The 19,606-nt window shown below is 39.0% G+C and overlaps 2 protein-coding genes across 2 annotated transcripts; one reads left to right on the top strand and one right to left on the bottom strand.

The window, feature by feature from the left end:
• Positions 1-1,734: 1,734 nt before the first annotated feature.
• LOC135502661 (mitochondrial sodium/calcium exchanger protein-like) lies at positions 1,735-9,254 on the bottom strand. Its single transcript, XM_064795632.1, has 16 exons — positions 8,740-9,254; positions 8,168-8,317; positions 7,970-8,022; positions 7,663-7,720; positions 7,364-7,475; positions 6,868-7,035; positions 6,361-6,522; positions 5,800-5,985; positions 5,319-5,602; positions 4,909-5,041; positions 4,410-4,531; positions 4,105-4,182; positions 3,864-3,939; positions 3,615-3,695; positions 3,274-3,338; positions 1,735-3,043 (listed from the first exon to the last, which is right to left on the bottom strand). Exons 1-16 carry the CDS (start codon positions 9,130-9,132, stop codon positions 2,852-2,854), a joined length of 2,313 nt encoding a protein of 770 aa, XP_064651702.1. The 5' UTR covers positions 9,133-9,254; the 3' UTR covers positions 1,735-2,851.
• A 288-nt stretch (positions 9,255-9,542) lies between these two features.
• On the top strand, positions 9,543-18,292 carry LOC135502667 (branched-chain alpha-ketoacid dehydrogenase kinase-like). Its single transcript, XM_064795639.1, has 11 exons — positions 9,543-9,948; positions 10,448-10,516; positions 10,825-10,935; positions 11,127-11,174; positions 11,324-11,443; positions 11,964-12,062; positions 12,996-13,069; positions 13,622-13,750; positions 14,175-14,264; positions 14,479-14,631; positions 14,823-18,292. Exons 1-11 carry the CDS (start codon positions 9,742-9,744, stop codon positions 14,965-14,967), a joined length of 1,245 nt encoding a protein of 414 aa, XP_064651709.1. The 5' UTR covers positions 9,543-9,741; the 3' UTR covers positions 14,968-18,292.
• The last annotated feature ends 1,314 nt before the right edge of the window (positions 18,293-19,606 follow it).

Raw genomic sequence — 19,606 nt, 5'->3', positions numbered from 1 at the left:
CCGAACTGAATGTACATTAGATCAGTTCCAGGACAAAAGTTCGCTTCACCTTTGCCGGTGTGACAGTGGATATAGTCCCCCTGGAGTCATAGTCCGGTAGCATTGTATATGATCAATTAAGCAGCATGATCTATTGTACCGCTAACCCTAACCAAAACATTTAGCAATGCGGGCTATTGTTACACGGACTATCAGCCCTAGGACTACTATCCCTTGCACACCGGTTGTGAATAAAGTTGTCTGTAAATACTTTTTAAAGACAACATTTTTTGCGAATGCATGCAATGACCATCCACTGGGGGCAACTAGAGTACGCTCTGCAGTTTAAATTGGTGACAAGGCTTAACCGGGAGACTGTCACGCGCCGTCAGCAGAGGCTTGCATGTATCTCGGGGGGGGGGGGGGGGCGCAGAAGTCAGAAAAAAATACACCATGATTTTTGCCGAAATATTGCAAAAAGTGTCGTTTTGCCAGAGGTTCATAAACCTTGGTCACTTTTTGAGTTTGTGAATCACTCTGTTTAAAACCCTCGGCAGCACAGTCACATTGCTTGATGTGAATTTGAACAGTTTTTGTAAATCGCTCGCTGATAAATGATCGAGATATTAATTACAAGCTCGTGTCGATAACAGCAGAAATAATACGTGGAAAAGATTAATATCCTTCATCGAGATTGATTGCATCCAGGGAGAATGGGAAACAAGCAACCTTCCCTCCACACATCCCCTGCAGTGTAAAATTGATACAACAGGTAACAGCGCAGACGTTTGGGCAACAAAAGGCTTGCCCGGGAGTTGAACCAGGGACCTCTCGCATCCACTAGACCAACGAGCCGTTCTATCATAAACGTTTCTTACTGGTGCATGAATACAACAAGTGACAACACAGACGATTGATTGGACATGTTAGTAAGCCCTGATTTAGCGAGTGAATATCATTTTTTTCTGAAAGTGTGAATATTATTCATTTTAGGCAAACACTGAATGAACCACATTGTATGTACATATGTATATTTGATATCCTGTATGACAATTGCGGTCATCTGGAGTGAATGAACTTACCACAACTTTACTCTATATGTTCAGAGAACGTAATAGGCCATAATAGCACCACACATGAGTAATCCTGAGAGAATCGGCACAACATGAATAGGCGCTAGGCAGTACGCAAGTTAAGTTCTGACATGCTGTGATCTAACGGCTGCCCCTGTCCTAATAAAAGGGTGTGATTTATTTATTTCAGGCAAAGCCTAGTTCCAATGTCTTAGCTCAGGTGGCAGCACTTGGTAATGACGGACTCGTAAAGATACGGATTTATGTACGGTGGCCCCACATGTTGAATTAAATGATTTTTGCCAATGAGACAGTACCGGCCTGGCCCCTTAGCGTACCGGATCGAAACCTATTTTGATAGTGAATGCTGAGAGATTCAGCAGCATTTCGTGCATAAAGCACACAGCCACAACTCCATAATGTCAGTGCCACCTGTCGGTAAATACATGTACAATGTAATCCCAGTGCAGCAGCGGTGATTCTTACCATTGATTCAACAATCTCAATAACTTCCAATGTCACCAGGAAAACAAAGAAAGAGACAAAAATCAATGCATCTCATTTATTTTTTTAATTTCTAGGATGATTATGCAAAGACAATACCACTCAAGCAAATTCTTTTTTATGAAAATAGATAACTATGTGAAAGCACCATCATAAAATTTCACCTGTCATAATTCACTTAACAATATAGTTGGTAAATATGTCAAAAAGGGAAGTTCTGTACCAGTGTACGCATATTTAGTAATAAACCACCTGCCTCAGTGTTTTGCTGCATACATACACAAAATTTAATAGCACCAATCACAGATCAAATTTCAGTAAAAAAATTATTTGTTAACAAACACAAATACGAAAACGTCACAGTTCAACATGATATTCAAGTCACTACCATTCACCACCATGATTTCACCAGCAAAAACACAGACATATTTCACAATTTGTAATACAGATATTTGATCAACTTCTTCATACTTTTACTTTTATTGGATTACTTTCTTTCCTGATGAAACAGCATGGCACATTTAGTTCAATGATTTGAGATCATCACTCACTTGAGTAATATATGATAATGTGTTAAAGTCTAGATATTGCAAGGGTCTCTGACATCCTCCACTGAATGCTGCCAACATGGTGGTCAAAATGATACATGAAGAATAATCTGTTGTCAACAAAAATGTTCGCAGAAATAACAGTCACTTGGTTGATCAATGTGACCTAAGGCCTAAGTGAGAGTTCTAAAGAGTATTGGCTGAAATACACTTAGTAGGCCTACATGTATCTTTTAAGAAAAAACAATGGTCCTTTTATATGTGATCCGTCACAGCAAAACCAGGCGCATGTCGCTCTGAGCTTGGCAGGTTGAGACGGACAGTTTGTTCATTTCTCTATTGTCTGCCTTTTGTGAAATATGAGCACATCAATTTCTCCCAATATCTTCTGGTGTCATTTAGGCTCATCTTCTGTGCGACATGCGCCTGGTTTTGGTGTATATGTATGAAATGTTCCTTCAATAGATCACTCAATGTTACATACATGTAAGTCTAATGGGCCATTATACAATTTGAATCAAATTACTAAAGTAGTCCATAACCACAGTTTTGCATCACACTTTATACAACACAAAAATAGTTCCATCCATATCAACTAAAAAAGGTGAAACACTACGTCATGTACATGTACACCTTTTATCCTCATAACCAAGAAATATACTGTACAACAAGAAATAATCAACTGAATATAGACAAATCCTTCTCATAGGATCTTTGCTTGACTTAGCCACACCCCCACCATGACCCTCATCGAGGAACATTAATGACTTTTGTCTCTGTCAGGAGTGCCACCACAAGGAAAATTCCATACAGTATTATTAAATAGATCCCGTAGCCACGGGTGAAATGAAACTTCCTCAGAGGCATGATGATGAGAGTGGAGAGGAGGCTCAGGGCCAGGAAGCCACACAGGATCATCTGAATAAAACTGAACTTAATCTGGAAGAAGAAAATATTAAGAATAGTGTAGAGTGTGGTCAGGGCACAGCAGAGTTTCATATGTATATTGTATCATTTTGTTCTTATTTTATAGAAGGGCTCTGTATACAATCCAACCCTTGCATAGGGATGGCAACTTGACCACTCGAGGCTGAGCGCAAATGTAAAAATGGCACATTCTACTTGACTGCAGAACCCAACACTGATGACAGTCAAATAGATTAACTTACATCATATCTGCCTCCACTTTTAATAGTAGCTATTGTAAATGGCAGTCCTATCCCTAATAGAATGTCTGTGAATTGGTTAAGCAAGACGACTAGAGAAGGAAAATGCGTTTAAATCTGTGAGTGACTGGCAATCTTGTTTCAAAATGATGCATAGATCATTAAATAATAATGAAGATAGAAGTAAAAATCTGACTATCTTGCCTGCAGTTTTACTAAACACATATCCCCCTGATCTCCAACCCACAGTCTTGAACGTAATGCCCCTTAAATAACTCCATCCTGACACCAATCGATCACTAAACAATCATCTAGTGGATTGGTAATCAATTTGAAAAGGATACTGAAAAGTGGCCCTCCAAAACATGCAGATATTGCCATTCTGGGAAATCCCTGTCTTGCCGACACAGTATCAGATATCAGATCTAAAAAGAAAGTGACGAGATTACGCGAAATTGGATGGCATGGTAGTTTACAGTTTAAGCTACAAGGATAGCTAAATTTTTAGTATTGAGTGAATACCTACAAGGTATCTTTGATAATTATCAATTAAATTTCATCATAATGAATGAAAACGACCCATTCTAACATACCTCCAATGCTGTTTCCCCAGGCCAATAATGTCAAACCCAGAACTGCATCACTGATGTTGAATACAACTCCAAATGACTGAAAAAGACAAAATGTCAAAGGTTGCAGGTGAATGGTGTTGGCAAATCTACAAGTGGCAGAGCTTTCCATCAGTTTTTTACTCAGATATCAATCATCACTTCCAAATCTGTCATCATAAGCAACAACCTCTGTTATAGTGGAAGGACAAATAACTGTGCTCACCTGCAGAAGGTTGACAATCTCATTGGCTATTGTATAGATCCAGAAGATGGAGACAATAAATGCCACATACGCAAAGACCTGCAAAGAAGTAAAAGGATTTATGAGGGCTGCCCTGCGGGACTAAGAGTAGGATGTAACTGATGACATCAATGCTGATAACAGCAACACAATTGCCTATTGCTCAAAGACATGATAGAACTCACAGATGATTTTTGGCCATCGTAGACTTGACAGGATTTTTACCATGAGGGGAAGACTGAATTCACTAAGTACTCAAATTTCATGTTGAATGAAACTGTTCTTACCCAGTGATACTTCGGCTGTTCTGTATGACTAGATGTTGCAAACACAAGGAGAGAGAAGGAAAAGCCAATCATCAAAACCAAGCCCCACACAGGTAGAACACCCCCAATATTTGTCATTGCCGCTGAAAACAGAGAGCACGTATACGTCTGTACTAGAATGAAATATATATTATTTGCATATTACAGTTTTATCTAAAGTGTTGGTCAAGAATCCCCTACACTTCCGTTTTCGTAGCTGTCCATTTATCATAGGAAAGTGGAAGTCCAATTTTCGATATAATCCTGTCTTCAGATTTGGACTTTTAACCAAGATCCAAGGGGTACAGAGGTCAAACAGGGCTTCTGGATTCAGTCAACAAAGAATAGCCAAAGTTAAAATCTCATGCAAAATGTCACAACCAGAACCAACTGAATAAAGAATAGCCATATGGTACACTGAGAATTAATAGTTATTCTTGGTAATATGCTAACTTGAAGCTGGTCATGTTCAAGAACATACCGTTTGCAGCAAACACACAGAATAATGGTGCTACGATACAATTGAGTGAGTTGAGAACTTTGTTCCAATTGTGCATATCTTCGTCAAAGTCTACCACAGGCATGGTTAGGTTAAGACAAAGGACAAGGGGACACTGAAAGAGAAGACACGGGTGAACTATAATCAACCAAGGTCAACAACTATAATTAACCAAGGTCAACAACTATAATCAACCAAGGTCAACAGTTGAATAGCTTGGCTTTTGATGGTCTCCACCGGTGAATCAGACCATCCAAAATGGGTAATGATAGATAAATTGCAATAACCTTTTTCGTAATTTTTATAATACATCATGTAATCACAACAATAAGTAACATACACTTACTATGTTCTGTGAACAAATGAATATTCTCAAATCAAATAACATGTACCTTAAAAAATTCAAAGAATCTCCAAAAGTAGCTCAAATCAGACCAATTCTTTATATCAATTGGGCAGAGAGCTTTAAGAAATCCAAGGAAAATAGCTTTTGGTCCTGTGTTCTGTTCACTGGATATTAGACCAACATTTGCAGAAGACAGAAAGTTAGAATCCAGCTCTGTTTGGGATCCCTCCATAACGGATGGCTGATCCTGAGGAAGTAGAGTGGCATTTGACAAGACTTCTGATCCAAACACGGAGGAGACACCAACAGCTTCTGCGATCCGGGCCAAACCTGGAGAAAACGAGAGGCGTAAAGGTGAGGGGGAGTAATAGAAATACCACCACATCACATTATGGTTCGATTGCTTACAGCAGTATTGAAAACTAACGCTCATACCCTCGTGGAAGCGCCACCTGCTGTAAAGCTGATATGCTAATGCAATTGGAATCCTGGTGAATTGGACTGCAGAGAACCTTTGCTCCTCGTACCTGTTATTGTGGATCCCTTCTTTGCAATAGGAGTTGGCGACGGTGCTCTAGGTACTGGACTAACAGACAGGCGGTGATTTTCGTCTAACTCAAGATCAGGTGTCCTTATGGCAATGGTTGGAATGGATTGCACATTACCACTGGAATGTCCTGAGATCTCGTTGCCTTCATCAGTATCTTGGACGGCTAAAATAAACAATAGAGAAATAAACATCATATGGTAGACTTCTCCTGCTGCTAGACACCACAATTATCGCTTAGAAGCTCTTTCAATTGAATAATAACTTGTTGATAACAAATTTCAACAAAGCCATTGTGTAGACAGATGAAAGATATCAATATACAGTGAATTTGAATGCACAATAACTGCACTGCGGCATTGTGTATTTCTACTTTTATAATTTGCTCCTGCATTTTTAGCTGATGTTTTTCTTGAGTTTATGTTAGATGTGGGTTATGTAATTAGTCTCCAAGTGAAATGGTCAGAGATATTGCGCACATCTGGTCAATTATCTATGAAAATAGATTAGTATACAAAGGCTTCGTTTCATTCTGACTTACAAAGATAAGGTACACTATTCTGATCATCCCTATCCAACGAATCATCTTCAGTCAGTTTAGCCTGGTCCTCCTTTTGCCTCTCTGCTCTTATTTTGAGGGACTGACGAATTGCTCTTGAAATTATCACAGTTAAGACATACACCACATAGAGGGCTATGAATCCTACAAAAAGCGAGATAAGAGATGATCAACCAAGTGCCTTTCAAGCTACAACAGTCTGGAGGATTATGCAGATGTTACTCTATACAGGCATGGATACTGAACCATTTTTCATCTTCTTCGATCCACACCAATTTTATTATCGATACATCTAATAGATTTGTAAATTCCAACCAAAATAAGGTAAAATGCGTTACACTGTAAACAGTGCTGTACTGTTACCAAGGTGTTTTAGAATTGTAATTACATTCATGACAGTTTGAATTTGGCCTAAAAATTCTATTCTTTCAGAATGTTTGCCCCTCGTCCTTGGGGAAATTCCGGGATCAGTTCTAAATGATAGCTCACCGGCAGATTCTGGGGTGGTTATATATCCCTTGTAAAGAACTGTAAATGTCCAAAACACTGCACCAAGGAAGAATATGATATCTCGCAGCAATGGTCTTTCCATGGCAACAAAAGGCGATGTCAGGGTGACAGCTCCTGCTACAATAGTCGTCAAAAAAATGGCAGCACCTGAAAAAACATCAGTTTCATTGTAAAAAGTCCAACTACATGGACATCTTCGATCCACAAAGTCCGATATCGTTATCATTTAAATGAGAGACTTAAAATCAGACAGTAATGAATCTGTACGGTCCTGGGTTTTTTCTTTAAGAGCTGTCCCTACAAATGTAGAACTGCTACTAGTACAGTGCTATCATTATTGTTATAGAACTTATAAGTTTCTTTCTCTTACTTTTTGCTTAGCTGTCCTTTGAGAGAAGAGAAAGATTCATTGACCAAAAAGTTCTGAACAGTTGTAGACATGTTTCTTTCATAAGCATTAGCGCTATGTACTTACCAATAAGTGCACCTATGGCCAGACCTGCTTCACCATCCTTTGCATTACCTATTGCAGAAATCGCAGAGAATATATCTGGGGCTCCATTTCCAAAGGCCAGGAGAGTGACTCCATGAAAATGGTTAAGGACATGTAACTGTTTGAAAGACCCAAAACTTTAACACTGTACTGCCAAAGGTCACTGGCAATTTGATTTAGCAACTTTATTTAAATGTTTAGCTTGAAACAAAATCATACTTGTTTAAAGCAATAACCGAGATAAAAAATTACCTTTTGCTATTGGCAATGTAAAAGGATATTGCAATGTTCTGGCTAAGCCGGAGAGTTTTTGATATCACAGCAAGACTTGGACAAAAACTGAAACAAACAGGCATAAAGTGAACATCGCTTCGATCATGAGCTACTTTTTGTTAGTTTTACAGTACACTGGCCAAACGAAAGAATAAATCAAGATATCAATTCGAGGGGTGATTGAGGCATAGTATATTAAAACATGCAGAAATAAGTGTAGTCCATACAAGGTAGAAGATTTGGCTTTGTGAAGAAGTGTTTCTCCATCTCAAAACACCATATGAGACCAAAGACAAAGATGATGTGTAAACTTACTAACTATCTGCAGTTGTTGCCAAACCAGCAAACAAAAACAGCCACCAGAAAAACTGCAAAGAGAACAAGTCAACAATAATGTATTCTCAAATGTGTTGGCCAAGTCCATCTAAGTACTCAATACGATCTAAGACATCCATCACTTTTAATCTGGTTCTTGTATGTCTTGTAAATAAACATAGAGCGATCAATACTTACCAAAATAACTACAGCAAGAGGAACTATACTGAATTTGCAGTATATTACAGCATTGTAGTTGATAAATCCTTGATCAATATCACAGTCTGAGTTATTCAGCACGAAGGAACAAACATCTGTTAGATTAGCAATGTTGTGGAAATCTCGACACTGAAACAATACAAAAAACAGTGACAGTTTCCCCAGTCAGTGAGATTGACCTGAAATAGAACAGTAGTCCAAACCCCTTTATTTTTTGGCCGCATATGTTGGAGAATTCAGGTTTTCTCTCATTTTATCTGGTTAGGTGCATTTTCCAATGAAATACCATTAAGTTGAATATCTTTGTGCCCCTAAAGTTTGTAATTTTACCCAAACTGGCAACAATTGTGCATGTGTGAATACTATTACAGTTTATAATGATATTTAGCCTACTATTTCAGTTCAGGTTAAGGTTCAAATACAAGGTATTTCCAGACATTCCCAAAAAAATGGCACATATTTTATTAACACTACAACAGACAACATTTTGTTGTCCTGAACTGTGATTATTAATTAGGACTGTAATATCAACACATTCCCTGAATACTGACCTCAATGACCTTAGAAGGTGTTGCAGCTTGTACTGGTAAATCAACCTCGCCTTCATCAGCGATGCTGGCTTCACGGTGGCCCTCAACATGTTCAATCTCAATGGCCTCATCTTCTTTATCGATGCTGAGCGGATGTCTGCGTATTCTTGAGCCGGCGCCAAACCAGGAGGAGTAGAGAACACCATGTCCATTGGCATTCAATTGAAGTTTACTGTTTTTGGGTGAACCGTCTTTTTCCTTGACAGCTGAAGCTGTAAGGAAAATTCCACTTATTTCCTGGTTGTGCCGTTTGTGGTTGTTTATTGAAAAAAAATGAAATGCAGAGAAAGTTGCCAAAAAGCTCACAGAAAGAAAAAGGACACTTAAAAATCTATATCTGGCCCGGTTCTTCATGTCACTATTTGCTTCACTTTAAAAAGGAGGCTGTAAACACGGTAAACCACTGGCATAGGCGCTAACAATCCGAAAAATTGTCAGAACACTGAACAGTATACACCAACATGACCAACAGCTGATTGATTCGTCTACCATTTTTTTGTCATGTGACCAATACATCCCGAGGTTATCACGTGACAATATTTTACAAGGCCGGACAGAAATGAGATAGTTTTATTAGACAATATTGAAATAAATAAACATTTTTTATTTCGAATGACTATAGAACAGGGAAAAATAAACAATCTGTCAAATTCAGTTGTGAGCGTCTTGAATATTTACCTTTATTGATTATTTTAGACGATTTTAGAACTGGCTTTGCAGAGAATACGCGTTTTGATTGGCTTAAAAACTGCACGCGCTTTCATCGTGTACAAGTACATTTCGTACATGTACATAACTTTTTCATGGAATGCTGAGGGATATGGCAATAAATATCGAATTTCTGCCTCGTAGAACGAAAAAATATATATTTGATGGTGGACAAGTGCAGCATAAAACTGATAACTTGAGAAAATCTTGACCAGATACTTCCGAATTTTCAAGGATAAGAAAATAAACGTCAAAATGCTGAAGACTGGGTCATTGAGAATGAGATTTTCAATTTCATTGTTGTTGGTGCAAAAATGTCAAACTCAGCATGGCTACGGCAAGCTTATGGCCTTTCTGGGCAGACGGTCATACACGGACGATGTTTGGTACAGAACCCAAGACAGTCCAAGAACAGTCACATCTTTTTTCAATCAAGGTGCCATCGACTTGGTTGCTGCTAAGGTACGGTAACGGTGAATATGTTTTGAAAATTTTGTAAAGGCCTAGGCCAATAATGTCATGTCATAGGCCCCTAGGCCTATACACCTTTCCAGAAATGGGGCGCTGAGTGTCCGAAATAGTGATGTCATAAAGGGAAACTAGTCCTTATGGTGGAGGGACAAAGGAGATAGTCATGGTTGACCTACACACTTGAATGCCTTTAATGACGGACAAGGGGGAAAAAGTTAGTTCTAATGTAAGCCACCAATTTCGGGAAGCATGTATAGGCTACCGACCAAGGTTTCCGGTAGTACCGTACGGTAGTAGTGCATGAATAGGAACATCCAGTGATCAGGCTTTGCCGCATCTGAGAGACCGTTCAGAGAGTCAGAATTTGGAATCCCTCTCTAAAAACACGCTGTTGAATGCTGAAGTGTCATTCATTGGTTTGTTTCACAGTGCTTTTTTATGCCTGCCTTGCAAGCGTTCTGCATATGAAGTATTTTTTTGATTCTTTCAGTCATCAGTACGCCTAACTCCTACAACAATGTTGTACTCTGGAAAAAGACCAGATGGGACACACATCTTGGTGAGTGGTCTGTTTATTGATTAAGTCACAAATTCAATTCAATAGACCCTTTTACACCAGAGATTACAAACATTGCCTACATTGTATTGTCCATGAGTAAACTAAAATTGTTGTTTAGACCATAGGCATACATAAAAATGTAAAGGACTAGTCTCTTAGTTTCTCAAAAAACACAATGTGGATGATATCAGCATGCAGTGTACTAGGCTGAAGATATTGATGATACTACATACAACAGTATTGTACCTCAAGTATGCAGTGTAAATGCAAAATGTGACAACATTCAATCAAGGTGTTGTCTATTTCAGAGAAGTGCCCAGTACTTACACAAGGAGCTGCCAGTCAGAATTGCACACAGAGTTGCTGGATTTCGAGGATTACCATTTATTGTTGGTTGCAATCCAACCGTGCTATCAGTCGTAAGTAAAAAAATGTCAACAGGCAAACAGCTTACATGTAATGTACATAGTCAACATAGTTCAACTATGTCAAGGAAAGTTGCTTTATTTATTTTTACCATATTTACAATCTACATGTAAACCATTCTACTAAGGTCAGTCTACCTTGTTTTTGAACATGTCATTGATTATGGTTTTCAATTTCTTTTCAGCATGAAATGTACATCAAGGCATTTAACCGACTTTATGAATTCCCACCAGTAAGTAAGTTTAGAAATATATTTGCCAATTTCTAAGTATTTCTGATGAGTAATAAAGTAAAAAGATTTAGGCTGATTTTGGAGTACAACCTTGTCCATACCACCTTAAGTATTGAAAGTGGTGATGATATTAGATTTGTTGTTTCCAGGTGTATGATGCAGATCAAGAGAAAGAGTACAGTCAGCTGCTTCGTGATTTGCTTGAGACGCACAAAGATGTTGTCACACTTCTTGCTGAAGGATTCAAGGAGTCTCTGAAGCATATCAAGGTAAGTTGGCAACAGTGGAGAGGTTGGTTGGCAAAGTGCTGAACAGAAGTATCTTTCCTGGAACTTCCTTCCTAGGAGTTTTTCTGTCTGCTACCTGTTGTTGTGATGATGTCAGTATGGATTCAGTAAACACTGTTTGAACCTGAACCTGAGGTGCATTTAGCCTTAATTGATGGGCTGATTACTCGATGATCATACCTGACAAGACAGAAAAGAAAAAGAAAAAAGGCTATTAACAGCACATTTTTTAGCATTTAGCCATTGCATTCTTTCTTTTTTCTTGACTTGTCAATTATAATTCCTCCAAGATGTACCCAAGTAGTTTGTTTAACGAAACTTCATGAAGTGTCTTTATACAGCTTTGCTCACACCACACTGTGGGTGGGTAATGTGAACCTTTGAAAATGAACGAAAAAGCTGTTTGTTTTACAGCAGTTCTTCTACAGATTTAACTCCATGATCCCCATGCTTGAATCCATTTGCTTTCTTCGGAACTGATCCTCTTCTTCACCTTTTCCAGGATGATAGCATGGTGAAAAACTTCCTGAACCGTACGCTGACATCTCGTCTTGGTATTCGCATGTTGGCTGAACATCACCTGGCACTCCATGAAGAAAAGGTAGGCAATATTTATGTCAAGTATCCTTTGATCTTTTGACATCAGCTTGGCAACCTGCTGTCTTCTTTGTTTACATTTAGATGTGGCATACCTACCTGTAGCAACTCCCAGTTTCATGCAGATTGGCCCTCTTCATCTTGGGGTATGATGCATGTAATGGAAATCCCCTCTCCCCCTGCCTTTCGGAAACACTGTGGCCCTTATGGCCCCTATTGGCATCATGAGAGCGGCCAGTTCCTACATGTCCTGCAACATTAATATTGAACAGATATTGCATGCAATTTAGGCTTTCTTACATCCTGTATGGGCCTATTCATGCTTTTTGTAAACAAAGTAAATGATGGTGGCTATTTCATACATGATAGAGTGCATGCATTGTTAGTGACCAATTGTATCTTATTCATATATACAAGTCATTTGCACTGAACAGCTGCCATGAAACGCAATGCTGTGCTGTTGGACTGGAACTGACTTGGCTTATGCTGAAGGACTAATGAATTTGTATGAATTTGAACCAGAATCTAGGCCAATTAGAACATTAACATTGATTTATTTCTTTTGTCAACAGAGCTCTGAAGTCCAAGTTTCATGACTCACTGTTGTACATGGCCTTTGTGGAGAAACAATTAGATAAATTATTCAATATATGATGCTCTATTGTAGTGATATCAATGCAAGTGCTCCTGATGTGTGAAGGTGTCACACTTGTATAAGAAGAAGGCCCTGGCCAAGTTTTTTTACTTGGTCAAAGTCATACGTGCATTTGTAAACATATATTTGTAGTGTTTCCCTCTTTTGTCAATTACTGAACTCATTAAATTGGTCTAAGGCCTGCTTACAGAACACCTTCATAAACATTTTGGGGACAAAACATTGCTATGACATTTGTCATTTCATTCTGATTTGAATTGTTCATGTTTTTACTCATTTTAGGCCAATTTCGTAGGAATCATCAATGTGAACTTCTCACCCAAGGCCCTAATAGAGAAGAAAGCTGAGTATATAAGGTATGTTGAAATAGCATTAAGACCTTCAGCGCCCAACCACGCAGATCTACGTGGCCCAAATCCAGCCTCTTTGAGCTGGTTATCGGAGTGTCATGGACTTCATGAAGGTAATACGTCATCGCCATCTTCAGGGCAAAATAGGAACTGAAAAGACCAAACTGTCTTTTCAGTTCCTACCGTGCCCTGAAGATGGCGATGGCGTAGTTCTTTCATGAAGTCCATGAGACTCCGATAGCCAGCTCAAGTCAAAGGGGAGGGGGATTTGGGCACGTAGGTTCGGTGCTGAAGGTGTTAAAAATATTGTTTGATTATATAACATTTGTGAAATTCATCTCCTACCATCGTTTTCTAATAATTCTGTTGTGGACATCTTAAGACTACACTAGTGACACTGACAATTATTGTACAAAGATGGTAGGGGATGTGGATGGTTCACTCATTCATTGAATTGGGTGAGACATTCAGATCTGATGCTGCAATCTGTAAGATGACTCCCTCAGCCAAACATTAGCCCAATGTCAAACTTTATCTTTTATTTTTTCTGTCTTGCAGACAAGTGTGTGAGGAAAAGTATGGGCGAGCTCCAAACGTCCGCATCAATGGCCATCTGAACTGTGTGTTTCCATACATTCCTCCGCCGCTGGACTACATATTAGGCGAATTGTTAAAGAATGCTCTCAGGTATATATTTATTGAACCCCAAATTTAGGGAAGATTAAATACAATGGTTTTACATACATAAAATTGCCATGATGCTTTTAACGCAAGATTCCCTGGTGGTCTCACAATGACTGTCAGTAACAATCTGGCATTCAAGGCCAAATACTAGGGTCATGACTGACACCAACTGGCTTTCACAAGAACATTGACTGTTTATACATGTACATACATGTATGACAGAGAATTCATCGAATTTTCGTTGAAGTCCCATTCAAAGGACTATGAAGAGCCAGGAGTTTAGGTCCTTGAATCCAAAGATTCAAATCTAGTTTTTCCCCGGAATTGAACTTGAGCCCTGTTGCAAGGTAGCCAACAGTGTTAACCACTAGGCTACGTGTATGAGGCGCCATGTTCCTGTCATAACTTTGCTGTCTTTCACTTTTAGATCCACAGTTGAGGCCCATGTAGACCAACTTCATAGTTTGCCAGATGTCGTGGTGACAATCGCTAACAATAACGTGGATTTCGTTATAAGGTGAGGCATCGCCATTCTTTATATCAGTAGCCAAAGTATACAAACTATATACATGTATTCAACATTTGGGCTGGCCTCAGAGTTATGTAACTAGTTCATCAAATCTGATATGTTCAAACCAGATTCAACTAGCCGGTGGCCACAGGATTCAGGATCTACTGTTTGTATTTTCAGTGTGATAAAACTAAATATAAAATTCTTTTTTCTCATGCAGAATCTCTGATCGTGGGAATGGCATCCCTCACGATATAGTCAACAAAGTTTGGGAGTATCATTTCACAACAGCTGGTCAGAATGAGGATAGCCGTGTGAATCGGGGGTTATTCGGAGAGATTGTTGAAGATCGCCATACTAGTCAAATGCATGGGTAAGCAGCATGTTCCTGAAGCCTACTGGTACAATCTTACTTACAAGTGTTGCTGAAGCTCAAGGGAAGGTCTTGCTAATGAAAATGGTCTTGTCAATGTATGAAAATCGCTTGGCCTCTGGTCCTGTCAATTCCTGCCATCATACATCCCATGCTGTGTGTTGAGAAAAAATGATTTTGTTTTTCTTCAGATTTGGTTTTGGACTTCCAGCGTCACGTGCATATGCTCAGTATCTTGGCGGATCATTGACGTTAGAAAGCTTGCAGGGCATCGGAACTGACGTCTTCCTTCGTCTGCGACACATTGATGGAAAACAGGAGAGCTTCAGAATATAAGACTCCGTCATATAATCTATAACATTTTTTCACACCGTACCGTCTCTCAGGCAGACTTACATGTACATGAATAGTAAATCATTGTAGCATTTAAACGGTCAGTTTGCACTAAATTAAAAGTCATTGTTGAATTCTTGTGGTCGGTCAACTTTTTCACAAGTGTACTCTTTACCTTCGCCCAGAAAGTGTGCTGTGCCAAAGAATTGTTTATTTCCACATCCACAGTTTCCATTGTGCGCTAGTGTGTACAGAGACTGCTATGTCTTGTCATGTAGGCATTGCCTTTTTACCCTCTGACTGGTGGATGTCGGCTGGAATAAAAATTGCCTGTCTTCGATTGGCTTTAAATCCAATCTCAATGGTTTCTTTATGTTCGTTTATTTAGAAACCGCTATATGTTCTGGGTTTCCAGTTTCAAGTGCATTTTAAAACAGCATTTCTGACATTTTACTAAGTACATAGGAACAGAAATTTTAATTTATAGAGAGGCAAAGATCAAAATAGAATACAAAACACATGATGAAATAGTAAACTGTAAGTACTCGGCCAAGTTGAGTAGATGATATGGATTGATGAGAGGACAGTACTGTAGGCTTGCACAGAGTGTATCTTAGAATGTTTCTTAGAATGGTATACATGTATATTCCTTACATATACATAGTTTACTTCATTGTCCAGGTCTTTTGTTGCCATAGGTTTGCCACAAGTTTTTTTATCCTGCATTTCTTTGCAATTCTGTTTGCATTAACCTTTAAAAATGTTATGTATCGTGGAACTGTCATCTGGTATCCAATAATGAGTCACAGGGACATGTTCCTGTGGTCATATTGACTGTCTATCAAACAAAAATGTTTTGCAGATTCTAAACCCTGTTATTAAGTATCATATTGTTGTTTGCTTGAAGATTGAGTACATGTAGCTCAGTGATAGGAGATAGGGGGTCCAATGGGTAGTATCCAGGTGACTAAAGCTCCCTACTCTAGTTTGTCAAATAACCATTCCCTTTACGAGTGGGAATAATGCCAATGTACTGTGAGATAATATAGACACTTATCAGTGACATCATGCAACTTTTAACTTGGTCCATCTAGTCTCACTTTATAACAAATGATGCCACCTCACTCTTAAAAGAACAGTATTTCCTTGATTATACAAATTTGATTTGATTTGATACTTAAGTTAATCATTTTGATGGCTCAAACACAATCACAGACTATTCTAAACCGTAAGTGTATTGTATAACTTGTAACCATTTGTTTAGACTTTAATTTTGGCTGTATTTGTCTCCCTGTCCCCCACTGCTTATGAACTTGCCAAGAACATGGGAATGTGTTCTTGAGTCTTGTATGCAAAGTCCATGTTCATTGTTGTTGGTGTGGGTAGGCCTAGTCACATTGAGGGAGGGGTTGAACATCGCTTTTTAGCTCACCTCTTAGCAGAGGTGAGCTTATCCCATACCGTGGCGTCCGTCGTCCGTCGTCGTCGTCGTCGTCGTCGTCGTCGTCGTCGTCGTCGTCCGTCGTCGTCCGTCGTCCGTTAGCAGGGCACGTTTCGTAACTGTTAGAGCTATTGAGTTGAAACTTGGTACACATGTACCCTTATGTAATGACACCTGGGAGACCAAGTTTCGGTCCGATTCGTTTCATGGTTTGGCCACCAGGGGGCCAAACGTTAAAAGTGAAAATATGCAATATCTCCCTTAATAGTAGTCGGGAAATTTTGAAAAAAATATGGTAGGTACTTCTAGCAAAGGTGCATCATATATCCTCCGGGTTTTTGATTTGACCTCCTTTTTCAAGGTCACAGAGGTCAAATGGTGTAAATTGGCCGTTAGGATGTAACGATGGCACGTTTCTAAACTGCAATGACTATTGATACCAAATTTGGTACACATTTACCCCTTAGTCAGGTGATCTCAGGGACCGAAGTTTGGTGCAATATGATTCACCACTTGACCACCAGGGGGCAAAATCCAAAAACCTTAAAAATGTGATTATTCCTTAACTTCTTGCCCGATTGCCACCAATTTGATATCATGGGTACATCTAACCATCATACAGTATATGTCACACAGGTTTTTAATTTGACCTTCTTGTCAAGGTCACAGAGGTCAAATGGCGTAAATTCGCTGTCAGGCCGTAACTATGGCACGTTTCTTAACTGCAATGACTATTGATCACAAATTAAGTACACATTTACCCCTTGGTCAGGTGATCTCAGGTACCGAAGTTTGGTGCGATCTGATTTGCCGTTTGGCCTCCAGGGAGGGGGCCAAATCCTAAATTCCTCAAAATGCCATTATTCCTAGTAATGACTTGCCCGATTGGCACCAATTTTATATCATAGGTACATCTAATTCTAACAACCATTCAATGTGTCACCCGGGTCTTCTTTGATTTGACCTACTTTTCAAGGTCACAGAGGTCGAATGTACTGTAAATTGGCCATTTTGGGGAAATTGTAATTGCTTGGACCTACATCAAACCTAACACTACATGACACAAGACCATGCTCTTTATCTATCTTTCCTCCACATGAGGTGAGCACAATGGCCCTGGCCATTTCATTTACGTACAAAAACAGATTACTTAGAGTTAGAAATCTTCTGACAAAATCCTCCTCATTTTTGCAAAAGGTTTAGTTTGTTCATGAACAGGGAGTCAAATACAGCCATTGAATATGGTAGTTGATTAACTTTACTATGAGAAAAAAACCTACATGTTGTTATGTAAAATATTACATGTATGTTAGATCGACTACATTGGAGCATCAGAAATTTCTCAGGTGTATTCATCTTTAAAACAGGCTAAAAACTGTGTGTGCAGTAGGTCTGGACATGGTTGTTCAAAACATGTTAGTACTAACTAACTTGATACAAACTTTACCTTGGCAAAAAGTCTGGTCACCTGTTGCGTATGGTCAAGTTCGTGAATGACTTGTTTTGAAAAACCAGGCCCTGGCATCCCATTCCAACAATTTACGATACCAAGGTTTCATCAGAGCGGTCGGTGTACTACTGTTGAACAATTATATAGATATATATTGAATATAAAATTGACTGTTGAAACAGTATGTGTTCGAATAGTCAATATTCGAGGATGTTTATGCAGTATTTTTGCTACCACGAGGTTGTGTGTGTGTGCATTCAGTCGGCACCTTTGGCTATGACAATTTAGGGTGTGGGATTTTATGCTAACAAAATCTGAAAAATTTGTAGTCAAATTGCTGTCATGTACTGTAGCAGCGACAGCAAACTATATCAACATTGTCAAGGGTTTATATGTAGATCTCGAATGTTAAAATAAATATATTGGTTGGAATCTAATTTTTATGGTTTCTTCATTCCTGCATGTCTGCATTTAAATTGGCATGGTAAGTAAGGACCTGCTCATCTCTTTCCGAAAGGGTTTGTTTCATCTTTTTTGACACAAAAAGATTATGCACTTTTGATTTTGAAAAATTGCCACGATATCAATCATGAACTATCAAATTTATCTGAGATCAAAATCGCCCCCACTTGGATCCGCGCCTGGAAAGTTTCAATAGCTATTGTTCCAAAGGTTAACTAATATCAAAAGTAAATGATATTTTTGTTATGGAATATAACAGATATGTCATGGAAACCCACTAATTATGTCCGATTTCTCACCCAGTGGGTCTACCGGTCCCCTAATTGCTAATCCTGACCCAACTATAGGACACCATATTGTGTATTAATCATAAGTATGTGCAAGCCTAATAAAAATATTCACAATAAACTACTTTTAGAAACAAAAAGGATAGTTCTTAGGCATTATTACTAAATGTTACCAAGTCACGACCGGCCTTACAAGGAAAACGAAATCTCTCTAAATAGCAGTTCGGCCTCCATGTCGCGTAAATCCTCGGATTTTGAGATTAGAATATTTTCAAATACTTTCGTTGTGTAATGCAATACTTGTATTACACAACGAAAGCAGTTCGTTACAGTCAGGTCGGCATTCTGTCAAGGAAACATCTGAGGACGTAATCAATTAGCGAGTTGTGGTTGGCATATCTCTGGGCTCCTCTAAATAAAGGATAGTTACAAAACGGAGCAAAAGGAATATCTCCAAGAAGGTTGGTTTAAATTTGATTTCTTGTCGAAGACCGAGTTTGATCGAGGTTTTCATAGGATAAAATTGTCTATGCAGTACTTTTTGGGCTACCTTTGATTCATATATACGCGCTGGTATAATATGCTACTCCAAAGCTACATGGAGATGTACTACCCAGTCTTGTCCATTTCTAATCTCTGTTACTTTAATCAGTATCCGCCCTGCAAATGAAACGACATCTTGACCCTGACGGCATTGCTCAGCAACGGAGGCAAAGCCGATTGAAGCGCAAGTTCAGTATGCTCTGGTAACCAACAATAATAGGCTTAACTACACTTTCTGTGGCGGAGACAGCATCGATTGTAGTCATCCTCATCATCAGCATCAAGATAATCCCCTCGGCGCTTCAGAAAAAACGCTAGCACAAAATGGTTTATGTTGAAAAGTTTGTTTTTCCAGATTTATATTCTGAAGCAAAGTCATGTCGCAACCTGGTCAGGTGGAAACGCCACGGCAAGCTCCAGCGCGGCTGGACCCCTTGGCCAATGACACTGGCGCTCAGC

Source organism: Lineus longissimus, chromosome 2 (assembly GCF_910592395.1).
Source record: "Lineus longissimus chromosome 2, tnLinLong1.2, whole genome shotgun sequence".
NCBI classification, from domain to species: domain Eukaryota; kingdom Metazoa; phylum Nemertea; class Pilidiophora; order Heteronemertea; family Lineidae; genus Lineus; species Lineus longissimus.
The sequence above is the reverse complement of the archived record's forward strand: the minus strand, read 5'-3'. Positions and strand labels throughout refer to the sequence as shown.

Coding starts and splice junctions, on each gene's coding strand:
- LOC135502661 (XM_064795632.1), bottom strand. CDS start 9,132: ATGAAGAACCGGGCCAGATATAGATTTTTAAGTGTCCTTTTTCTTTCT. Junction 4,532..4,908: donor CTGTGTGTTTGCTGCAAACG/GTATGTTCTTGA, acceptor CTCTGTTTTCAG/CGGCAATGACAAATATTGGG. Junction 4,183..4,409: donor AACAGCCGAAGTATCACTGG/GTAAGAACAGTT, acceptor ACTTCTTTGCAG/GTCTTTGCGTATGTGGCATT.
- LOC135502667 (XM_064795639.1), top strand. CDS start 9,742: ATGCTGAAGACTGGGTCATTGAGAATGAGATTTTCAATTTCATTGTTG. Junction 11,175..11,323: donor GACTTTATGAATTCCCACCA/GTAAGTAAGTTT, acceptor TGTTGTTTCCAG/GTGTATGATGCAGATCAAGA. Junction 13,070..13,621: donor AAGAAAGCTGAGTATATAAG/GTATGTTGAAAT, acceptor TCTGTCTTGCAG/ACAAGTGTGTGAGGAAAAGT.